The sequence below is a fragment of the Pinus tabuliformis genome, chromosome 4_2, assembly GCF_031772625.1.
Source record: "Pinus tabuliformis cultivar Carrire ecotype Pingquan chromosome 4_2, CPIR1, whole genome shotgun sequence".
NCBI classification, from domain to species: domain Eukaryota; kingdom Viridiplantae; phylum Streptophyta; class Pinopsida; order Pinales; family Pinaceae; genus Pinus; species Pinus tabuliformis.
Genome location: NC_142304.1, coordinates 453251315 through 453264068, shown reverse-complemented (window position 1 = coordinate 453264068; position 12754 = coordinate 453251315). Strand labels below are relative to the sequence as shown.

At 31.8% G+C, this 12754-nt stretch overlaps 1 protein-coding gene across 1 annotated transcript; it reads right to left on the bottom strand.

Annotated features, from left to right (window-relative positions):
- Positions 1 to 10238: 10238 nt before the first annotated feature.
- LOC149169920 (histone H4-like) lies at positions 10239 to 10667 on the bottom strand. Its single transcript, XM_089425384.1, has one exon. The coding sequence runs from the start codon at positions 10665 to 10667 to the stop codon at positions 10239 to 10241; it is 429 nt and encodes a 142-aa protein (XP_089281510.1).
- Between the last annotated feature and the right edge of the window lie 2087 nt (positions 10668 to 12754).

Sequence of the window (12754 nt, the reverse complement as noted above, 5' to 3'; positions counted from 1 at the left end):
TGTCCTAATTGACAACCAGGCCTCCTTTAGTCACTTGAGATGGAAACCAATGCAATACCATGGCCTTCGTCCCTTCATTATGTTTTAAGCATTCCTAGGGAACAATGACCTAACATCTTGCTACTTATACTTTCCCTCTATGCAATGCCTTAATCATCCTTGCCTCCACCGTGCATTATGCACTCAAAGTGGATAGTAAGGCCATATTTTCAACCCAGCAGTTAAAGTACCCTCCTTAATCAGTATGAATTATAGAGTCACAATGCTTGAACTTGTCACCCTTGTCTCTTGGACTTTTTAACTCTGCAAAGGAATATTAGACCGCAACAAAGATATAGAAGTTCATGTGGAATTAGAAGGATCCAATACTTATCCTTTACCTTCTCTAGGTTGAAGATGAAGCACATCAAAGAACTATCATAAAGTGTTAAATACATAGCAGGAAAGATAATAACTTGGCAATCATACACCATAATGAATACTCATGTCATAGTCACCAAATTTTAGCTCTTCAAATTGTCAAAAAAAGAGTGTGGTTTTGTCTTATGTATTTTGACACATTATTGGTGAAATATAAATAGGTGATTTCAAAATTTGGAAAATGTAAAATGTTTGGAATCCCAAGGGTCACACATGGAATGCCAAAAGTCACTAAGAATTCCCAAGGTAATGTAGGAGCTCAAAGTCAAATGGGAGCTCAAGTGTCATGAGGGAGATCAAGAGTAACTTGGGAGGTGAAATGTCACCTCATTTGTTATAAATAAACCCTAATAACTCAAGTGATGACTTAATCTTCCACTATTTGGGCTAATGTTGCATCATTGTAATTGTGTACTTGGAAATTTCAGTTATTATCTTGAAGGTTTTAGAGTCGACACTCTTTCATTTATGTATCATGAATGTTGTAAGACTATTCATTTAATTTTTACGATATATGGTTGTTTTCACACATACTAAAGAAAATGAACTATTTCTTTGGATTTGGTATATATCTTGTTGAATTTGCATTGTTACTTGCTGTCATGATCGTTGGTACTATGTGAACTATTTTTCAAGTTAATTAATGATTCTTCCTGTCCTCGTGTGTGTCTTTATTAGGATGATACTATTACTTTTATTCAGCTCACTCTCTGTTTTCCCATCCGTGAAAGTTATTTGTATGTATTACAATTGGTATTTCATAATGTTAACTGGTGAATACATGAATATGGGATACACTTTTGGGCCAAATGTGGCAATGAAATTTCAAGCTTTTCCTCTTTTATCGAATTGAAGCCCTCAAAACTCATATAAGCATTGTGAACTTTGATTTAGTGTAAAAAGAAAAATTGTTGCGAATTATATCTATATTTTGCAAAAATACTTAATGTCATATCATATGTTAGTTTTCAATTAAATGAAATGCTTGTTCATGCAAAATTCCAGACATCTTAAGAGGTATATGTGTGTTCATGTAGAATAACTTAGTCTAAAATATGTAATTTAAATTATATATATATATATATATATATATATATATATATATATATATATATATATATATATATATATATATATATATATATATGGATATATGGATATATATATATATATATATATATATATATATATCCATATATATATATATATATATATATATATATATATATATATATGAACATGATCTACATAGATAAAGCTATGTTTTTCATACAAAATTAACAATTTTTTTCTGGAAAATTATATTTTTCTATTATTTTTCAAAGATGGAAAAGTAATATTTCAATTGCATAGTGTAGACACATATGCTCGTGCATTTTTTTTTCAATTATGTAAATCAATTCAAAAAGAAAGAGTGCCCTTCTCAAGAGGACTCGTAAACAAATATATTGGTATTTTTTGAAAGTTTTTCATTGTTTATAGTTTATGATATTGAGTTTTATTCAGCCTCTTTAGAATTGTTCAAAAACATGTGAAGCATTGCGTTTAAAAGAAATTATATTAAACATATCATATGAATTCAAAAATGTCAAAATAATATGACATTGGATAGAGGATTCCTTCGGGAATCCAACATGATCAACTCCACCACGTAAGGATACATTTTGCCTTAAGTCTGCTAGTGTACAAAATGGTGTTGTAGGAAAATTTGTATAAGGGGTATAGAAATTTTGGATTTTAGGACTTTATAAGCTCGATCAAGTCTTTAAAGTGCTCAAATGAGCATTTAAATTTCAAATTCAAATAGCTTGACTGAGGGTTTCATAAATCCTCAATCGAGTAGTTTACGTGGTTCACTATATGACTAAATTGAGCCTTTATAAAAACAATTGTGAATCCCATAATTTAGATTTTAGAATCAATAAATATATAAAATGTTTCTACCACATTTTAAAATTCTATTTTTTTATAATTTTTGTAATCATATCATGTAGAAACATTATTAAGTTTAATATAATTATTAAAATATTATTATTATTATTATTATTATTATTATTATTATTAAATTCAATACTCAAATTTGATTTTAATATAAAAAAATTAATTTTAATAGATTTTAATGTTAATAACAAATTTATTAGTTTTGGATTAATATAATATTATTAACTTTAATAGAATATAATTTTTTATATATTATAATATATACTAGCCCAACCACATTAATAAATGTCGTTAATATATGTTGTAGGCATCAGCATAAGAGTCATACAAGCCATCACAATATGTTAATTTGTATAACCTATTCTTTTTATAAATCTAAAACAATAAAATATATAATATTTGTAAACTCCTAAACTACTGATAACCTAAATCTACCTAAATAAATAAAATGTAAACAATTTCAATTTGAAGACATGATGCACTCTATGTATCTCTGATGGAGCTAGCTGGAATATTAATATTTTGGGAAGTTTTAGATAATACATTTCCATCGAAAATTATAATTTTCTCTCGAGGTCAATGTACAACACGCATTTGAAATCTTGCATTTTAAATATGTATTATATAAAAAAATTTAAATTGTTGTATGACATCAAAATAAAATAAAAAACTATTTAAACATAATAGTTTAATTTTCAAAGTATTTTAAATTTTTTGAAATATAGAGGAGAAATGGTGGGAGAGAATGGTGATAGAGAGGGGGGTAAAAAAATATGGAGAGAACAAGAGGAGGAGTGAGTGGAAGAGAAAGAGAGGGAGCTCGAGAGATGGAGTTTTAGGAAAATATCGGGAAGGAAGACATTCAAGACCTATAGAGAGAGAAAGGTGGGGAGAGAGGGAGTGACAAGAGAGAGATGGAAAGAGAGTGTTTATGTTTTGTGGGTGAGATAGAAAGACAAATAAAGAGAGATGGAGATAAGGTGGAGAGAGAACAAGAGAGGATGGAAATAGTCAACAAAGTTGGGATGAAGCAAGCGAGAGAGAGAGAGAGAGAGAGAGAGAGAGAGAGAGAGAGAGAGAGAGTCAGGAGGGGTAGAGACAAAGAGAGGTGGGAGAGATAGGAAGAGAGAAAGGACTTAAAAGGAGGGAGCGATAGATGGATTTCGAGGGGTAGATAGAGGGAGATAAGAAGGAAGACATATAGAGAGATAAAGATCGAGAAAAAGATGAAAAGTTGCAAGGGAGATGGAGAGGGAGGAGAGAGGAGATTAGGAGGGAAGAGAGATAGAAGGGGAGACAAAAGGAGAGAAAGGGAAGAGAGAGAGAGAGGTAGAGAGAGAGAGGGATAGGGAGGGAGTTATATAGAGATATGGAGAAATAATGTGTATGTTTGCAGGGTGATGTGCAGAGATGAAGAAGGAGAGACAGAGGGAGATAGAGATATAGATGAAAGGAGGAGAAAGGGAGATAGACATATAGATGAAAGGAGGAGAGAGGGAGGAGGATAGAGATAGAGGGATGGAGGGAGAGATAGATATATAAGAAGAGAGAGAGTTTTTTTTTATGGGGGGGATGAGATAGAGATAAAAATAAGGATAGATGGAGGGTTATATCAATATAGATGGGTAGGGGAGAAAAATAGAATAAAATTACCTGCACAAGATGCAATGATTTCAGTGTAGATATGTTGATTTCTAAACCTATTTGATTTCTAATTATATTTCATTGCTTAAATTAGATGCATTAATTTCATTAAATATTTTAGTTTCTAATCTTGATTCATTGAGCTTGCATTAGATGCATTGATTTCAGTGTAGATTTTGATGCCTAATCCTATTTGATTGCTAACACTAGATGCATGTATTTTAGTGTAGATGTTGATTTCTAATCGTATTTGATTTCTTTTAGCTTTGGATGCAATTATTTCATTGTAGATGTTGATTTTTATTCCTATTTGATTGTTTGTGTTATATGCATTGATTTCAATGAAGATTTTGATTCCTAATCCTTTTTTATTGGTAACACTAGATGCATGGATTTTAGTGTAGATGTTGATTTCTAATCATATTTGATTACTTGTAGCATTAGATGCATTGATTTCATTGTAGATGTTGATTTTTAAACATATTTTATTGTTTTCATTGGATGCATTGATTTCAGTCAAGATGTTAATTTATAATTTGGTGTAACTATATGTATGGTGTACATCAATTTCAAGGTAATTTGTTTAACATTGTGCATTGATTTTAGTGTAAGAGCAAAAAAATTATTGACAAGGTGAATTATGACTAATATTTTGTAGATAACATCAAACAAAACAAAATTGAATAAAACTTATATTTGTAACTTAAATTACATTTGCACATATTTCAAAATTGAATACAACTTATTTAAATCATATTTGACTTTTTAAAAATTGAATAAAACTTATTTCAATCGTAAGGAATTGATTGAAATACTTGGATAACTACTTGTAAATTTAGGAATGTTGATTTAACATTATATAGAATTATATAAATGTCGTCATCTATTGGTTTTTGACCTATATATTAAATTCCAATACAATTGACTTATAACATGTTATGACTAAGCTCTTGTAGATAATCTCAAAAGAAATAATATTGAGGAAAACCTATTGGTTGTTTAAATTACATATTTTAGTAATGATTAAAACTTATTTCAATCATATTTGCGTTTTTTAATTGCACCTTGAGATAAGAAATTGATTGAAATACTTAAAAAAAAATCCATGCAATGGTATATGGTTGGGTCACAAAAAAATTCATATATATATATATATATATATATATAGATTAAAATACAAATAAATTTATAATTCAAATAAGTTATCTTTAAAATTGAATTGTAATAACATACATGTTGATTGCACTAAAAGACACTTTCTACAAGTCATTATGAAGCATGATTGTATCCATTTCCCTTTTCGATGTTAGCTTGATACATCATATAGTTTAGTTCATTCTAAGTATCAAAGTGAATTGCATTGTAACTTAGTATTGTACTTATTTTCTTATGAAACTAGAAATCAATTTTTTTATAAATTTTAATAAATGTTATAGTATATAGAAAAAGCTTTAAATTAGCGAAATAATTTTAACAGATCGATAAACTTGAAAAATTAATGGGCATCCATAAACAAGATTAATACAAATCCATAAATTGAAGTAGTGAATGTATCAATAAACTATCCATATGAAAATATATACAAATTACAAGTATCGCATGAACGTCCATAAACTGAAATAATGAGCATCCATAAACTAAAATAATGTTCATGTACATCCATAAAATGTCCATGTATGAAAATATACAAAGTTTAGGGAACATGTGAATGTTCCTTATGAAATGAACATTAAAATATACAAACTATCCACTCTAAGTACCACGAGAACTCATATGTGATTTCTGATGTGCAAAGTAAGTGTCCATAATAGAAAAATGCAATATAACAAATTCAAATTAAAACTAATTAGATCATTATTTCTACAAAATTAACAATGTTGAAATAAATTATTTTGAGCCACAATTTCACTTACATTTAAATGAATCTACTAACCTTAATCAATTCCAAATGTAAGCTAGATAGGATGGAGGTCTGATGAATCTGGGTTTGGTGCTCCCTTGCTTGTGGCTAAAAGATTGGGTCCTGCATCAATGGACCTGCATCATCAGTGCCTCTAAACCTAGATTCCCACTCATGTGTCCACATAACAGGGACATCAACAATATTATAGATATTCTATAAATTAATTACCATATATGTGTTACTTCAAAAAAGAAAATGTTCAATTATTGGGAATAAAAATGTTTACCTCAACTTCTAGTGCATGTGGTTGTACATAGTGATGGTCCTCCACATTAGTGTTATGAAGTGCAGGTGGAGGTGGAGGTGAATCCATGGAAACGTAGTTTAGTGGATGATGGCCTAGTTGATCAACTACCCCCTAGGATGACCTCATAATCTCAGGTATGTAGTTGGGTTGTGTCTAAATGTTATCATGAAATTAATAAGATAGATGTAATCAAATACGAACTATAAATTAATATAAATCATTATGTATAATTTCACAATAAGATTCAAAGTTTCGTGTGTGTGTGTGTGTGTAGATATATCTATATATATATATATATATAGATATATATATAAACCTGGTCTATGTCACATCGGTCGTGCACCCTTCAAGTGTCATTAAATACATCAAGATGCATACATGCATATGTCAAAAGTTCGTAAATGGTTAAACTTGAGAGAAATGAATCATCATATAATGGCACTAGTAGGTGACAAGGAAATGGTGGTGGTCCCCTGATCTCTTTATCGAATGCAACATGTGTATTAACCAATGTCCTCTAAATGTTTCCTGTAATAGTATCCCTGGTCTCAACATCAAGTTGTGATAACTCCTCTATCTCTGTTAGTAATACCAATCTCTGAGACGATAGTGGAAAGAATCTTGGAGGTGGTGGCACATGGCTAAGGCCCTTCCATTCTCCCTTGCAATCATAGGTACATGAGTCCATAATAATGAGATTTTGTATCAGTGTAATCCGACCTCATATGTAACACGAACTTTTCATATAAATGCTTGGTAAAATAAATGGAAACTTCATCATGGTGGGAGAACTTGCCTGAAGCTCTAATGAATCCATCATACAAAAAACGGGTTGGATCAACATTACTAAAAAATTTTAGTTGAATCAAACCTATATGTCTAGTAGGGTGATCTGAAGTGATGTCAAACAACTTCCCACGAACATCAATTTTCTTGACAGTCTCTTTCACCACCTCCCAAGTATATGGGCGTCTAACCTCATGCATTATAATCCTCTGTATGGACTATAGAAGATTGCACTGTGGGCTTGACCTTTAGGGTGCCTCGATCAACCTATTGATGCTGTCCAACATCAAGGACAAACTACCACTAGTTAGTTAATTGCAAGGGATGTTCTGTATCTCTTGTGTTATCCATGTATTCTCCAATGAAATATGAATTGTATCATCATCCCATGGAGGGATCGATGATGCGCTATGATCCCCAACTTCATCCTGCTAAGGGCCTACAAATCATAAACATAATTTGACATATACAATTAAAAATATAGAAGCATAATAACATATACATTAATTTCAAACACATCAATTAAAGACAAGTTAAAAGTTAAAGACAATTTCAATACACAAACACCTAAAGTTTAAAGAGGATTTAAAAATGTAGGAAGTGTACCTAAAAATAGTTGAAGAAGGTCCAATAGAGGTAGCATGATCATCAACAGAGATATAAACACTTCCATTGATACTCGGACGAGCGTCGGAGGAAGGATCTATGAGTTGAATCTACACTCTGGGAGGGCTACATGATCTATCACGAGCCCAACCATGTATAATAGATCCCCTAACAGTGTGATGGCTTGCAACTGGGGCACATATACAAGATCCCTCTAAATATTATATATAATACATATAAACTAATCCAAGAAAAAGATGTTGACTAGAATATTAGATACAACACAAAATTATTACATATAATACATAGAAACTAATCCAAGAAAAAAAATTTGACCTAGAAAGAATGTTCACCAAAAAACTATTTCTAAACTCCAGCAAAATAATCTAGCCTGAAGTCCAAAACTTTAGAGTCCATTTTTTTTATAATTTATCAACCAAAGCATTTATTTCCATGTAAACGCATTTCAAAGAAATGATCAAATATACCTTCACACTTTTTCCAATTTCCGAATAATGTATTTTATTGACAACACATAAATACATAAATATATATGTAAAAAATTGAAATAAACCCTTTTTTTTCCATGGAAAAAACGTAATTTTATTAATATAGAAAAATAAAATTACATGTTGTAAATTGTAGATAGCCAAGCATCACCTAGCCAAAGGCTAGTGGTAAGCAGAACATTCAATATAGGGAAACTAGCATACAATGTGCAGAAAAACTAAGTTTTTGCACCTTTTATCTTCTCAACCTTGCGCCAACCTCCTTGATGCTGAGTGGTGACAAGAGTGAGCAGGGGATCATCAGGTCAAATAATGTATTTATCTGAATCTGAATTGTTTGATGAGTGTATTCCCTTGTACCTGATTGGTTCCATTGATTCTGATACTTCCTCCCCCTAGGGATCTAATGCCTAGTTGTCCTGAGTTCCCCTAGGAACTTGAGTTAAGCCCACCAATTTTTCTATTGCTTGTGCTACCTAGTTGTTCCTAGGAAGTGGGATTTCCCCCACAACTTCATCTTCCAACATTTCATGTTGGGTAGAAAGGCAGTTCTGTGTGGACTCCTTCTCTGCTTCTTCTTCCTTGGTATCCTGTGGGGATGGATGGAAGTTCCACGCTTTTTGCAACTTCCCATTTATCTTCCTTCTATTGTTTTCTTTTTTTGCTTATGGACATAGATTTTGAAGGTGCCCTGTTTTTCTGCAGATTCTACATGTAAAGGTTGTTTTTCATAGTTCAGTGTCTATTTCCAATTCATTTGCTTATGGATTAGATGAATGTGGTTCGGAAAGCCTTTGCTGAGATCCATGTCCACACAAATCTTGGCATGTGTATAGATCCTTTCCTCCAATCTTTGGGTATCCATTTTTAGGTAATTCCCTATACTATTCTCGATGCCTGAAAGAATTCGTTCGTTCTAGAAATGAAGAGGGAGGTTGTGTAGGCACATCCACTTTGACATTCTTGAGATGACATGGTGTTTGAATCGAAAGTTGGGATCCATGGAGTAATATAGAGACCTGTCGTTCCCTAGAACAATGGCCCCTCCTATAGTATAGTGTCTCTGGTAGCATGATAAGGGAATTTCACTATGAAAAAATCTTTAGAACATTGATGTATTTCATAGTCAAGGGACCAGTTGCTCAAAATCCAATGAAATAGTTCCTCAGGTTTTGGCCAAAAACAATTAAATCAACAAATTATAGCTTGTGATTTGAAGGAGGCACATTGCATATATGTGTCTGTGTCCTCTATGGTAAGCTCTGGGATTGAGTTCATAAGCTCCACTATATATGGACTAGAGGCAGAACTATCCTGTTGTTTATTTTTTTCTATTGTTGTTCTTTTCCCTTGGAGAATGTTCTTGAATGAGATGCCTCTGTTCATTTTGTTCATAGTGACTTCAGGGTTTTTTGATGTCCCTATTCCTTTACCTGCATTGGAGTTTGTTTTGATAGGCCTTGCCCCACCTCTTAACCTTAGATTGAGGACTTTAGTGGATGTATTTTGTATGTTATAATCATACAAGAAACAATAATTTTGTAATACTCTACCTCCATAAATTAAGTTTTGCATATTTTCAGGATAGCCCACTTTTTGCATAATGGTGTTCTTCAGAATTAAAACACTTTCTTCTTGACTATCCTAGATCAAGAGAGAAATACTTTCTGGAAGTTTTATGAAAATTTGGATGCTAGAAGGTTTTACCCGAAAATGAGAGTCATTATCCCACAAAAAAACCCCATGCCACACATTTGAATGTCGGTTGGGAAGTTGCGAAGAAACGAGGGGCTGTGTTGGATAGAGGTGAGGAACCACCATTACACCAGAAGACCAAGGCCACCACGACTTTTGGCCAACATGCACTCTAGAGTAAAAAAGAGACAACAAGATGCATCCACGAGGTCCCTAACATCCTGTCTTGAGTAGCAGAGGTCCAATGAGATCTCCGGCCACCCCCGGCCTTTAAACAATCCTGACTGGCGTCCGTAAAGCCCAGCAGGTTGGGGAGGGGAGCCCACATCATCCGCTAGGTCTCCAGATCCTTCTGGTCTGTTGAGAAGCAATACATCAACCACAACAGTTGAAACAACCTTGAAGCCAAACCTACATGGTCACCCTTCTAGCATTCCCAAGCGTAGAGCACAGCAACCACATCTAGGCCCTCATTTTTGTAGACAAATCGTGCCTGAGCTCTGGCTTCGAGCTCCTTGTGTTGAGGAAGCTTATTCCAGTACTCTCTAACGCCAAAGCCGAAGAGGGTTCGGCCCTGCCTCTTGAGCACATAGACGACATCCATGGTAGTGACAGTCTTACGCCTTGCATACTCAGTGTAAGTAACGACATCTCTAATGACATTTTCTCCAAGGATCTTCAAGACTCCCCTCGTCTCTTCATAGATGATTCCGTTGGTACACTTGACACCTCCTTTCCTAGCGAGATGTTTAATGGCCAGCTTGGTGATGTCCTGGATGTTGTCGCTTATCACATTCATGTGCCTCTTGGCCCCTTCCTTTTGCAAACCATTACCGCCCTTACCGCTCGCAAACATTGTTCTACCGACCAACCTTCAAATTTGAAATAAACCTATTTGCAAAGCTAATAAATTTCATGCCAACCAAATACACCAGTAGACTTTAAGTCAATGTTTGACTTTGACACATGACATTTACCAGGTGCAAGTACATAAGACAACGTTTCTTATACAACACGCTACATAATGAATCAATATGGTACAATCTAGAAAAGAGTCTAAATGGTTTTATTCACTAGACCAAATGTACTTTTCATGAGGCATTAATGTATCTACCAATGATGCATTCATGAAACATGAACTTAGATATATATATATATATATATATATATATATATATATATATATATATATATATATATATATATATATATATATATATATATATTTAGATATCTATATAGATATATATACATATTTTTGTGAAATAACTGTACTTTATGATAAATAGTTATAGAATTATGTTATGTTATGTGATATATATTTTTGATGTTATAACTATAATTGTTAAATTATATATCTAGTTATATATAATTATGTAGTTATATAGTTACTCTCTCTCTCTCTCTCTCTCTCTCTCTCTCTCTCTCTCTCTCTCTCTATATATATATATATATATATGTATGTATATGTATATATATTAAATAATTTGATGTTATGTTAAATGTTAAACAAAAAGATATCTTATGTTAAATAGATATAGGTTTATGCTATGTTATAAAAAATATATGGAGAACTGTAATATATAGCTATGTAATGTTATAATTAAATAATTGTTAAATATAGTTATGTTATGTTAAAATTATATATAGTTAAATATTATATATATCTAATTTAAATGTTTTGTTATATATAGTCACACAATATATACTTTTTAGTTATATATATAGTTAATAAAATTAATTAAATAACAATTTTTTTTTAGATTTCTAACTATAGAGATTAATATTTGATTTTTTTTAAAACTAATTGTACTATATTTATTACTAAAAAATATCTAAAACATAAATTAATTTAAATTTAAAAAAAAAAAGTTTCTTAATTTATAAATTGAGGTTCACCATGAACAACCATATTCATCATGTCGATCTAAAGCTCCTAATTTACTTATGTATTGGTTACAGATTCAATGTTTTATGTTTTGAATTTTTTGGGGTATTTTTTCAGTCAAATCTGTCAGAAATTTAAAATGCATTTTAAATTAAAAAAAGATTAAAAAATATAAAAAAATTGTTTTACAAAATTCCTAAAGATAAACTTTAAAACCTAAAATAATTTGAAAATAACATTTTTACCATTCAAAATGAGAAAAATGAATTTAATAAACAAACCAATGCAAGTAAGCAAAATATTTAAAACCTAAATTATAGTTTTTTTGGTGGTTTCAAAGTATTTTCCAGATTCTTTTTTGTGGTTTTCTACATTGTTTTCAAGGGATTTTTTGGTTTTCTAAGTTGTTTTGAAGCATTTTTCGATGGCTTTTCGTAGCTCTCTCGGTTGGTTTTGTGGTTTTTTTTTTCAATTTTTTTCCTCATTTTGCAAAAAAAGGACAAAAAATATAGAATACCTACCTTCATTTGAGCCTCTGGGACATTGGTAGGTTCATTGGAGATATTGGTTTGAATTCTCGGTGCTCCAATTGCTCAATTGAGCTCCAATACTCTCGATCGAGATTTTCAATCACTGAGTTAAGCTCTGAAATGTCTCACAGTCTATCTAAATTGTGTGCGGAGACTGTGGGGGGGAAATTTAATACGAAATAATGGCTTGATTGAGCATTAGATCTCGATCGAGATATTTTTTAGTGCTCAAGAAGCTTGATCGAGTGCTTAAATTGGTCGATCAAGCCATATTTTTTTCCACCTAAACTAGCCCTGTCTTAGCAAAAATGTAACCTAGTTCCATGTTATCACCCTAACTCACTTACTTATCAAAAATTTATGTCCATACTCTCTTTTGTTGATAATTGTAGACAAGATAAATATATAAGATCAATATATTGATGGTTGGGATGAATACCTAGATGGGGCTCCTACCCCTAACGATGAGAGGTATAGTTGGGACATCAAATCTGGGAGACCCCCTGTATGTTTTCTGTTTCCATG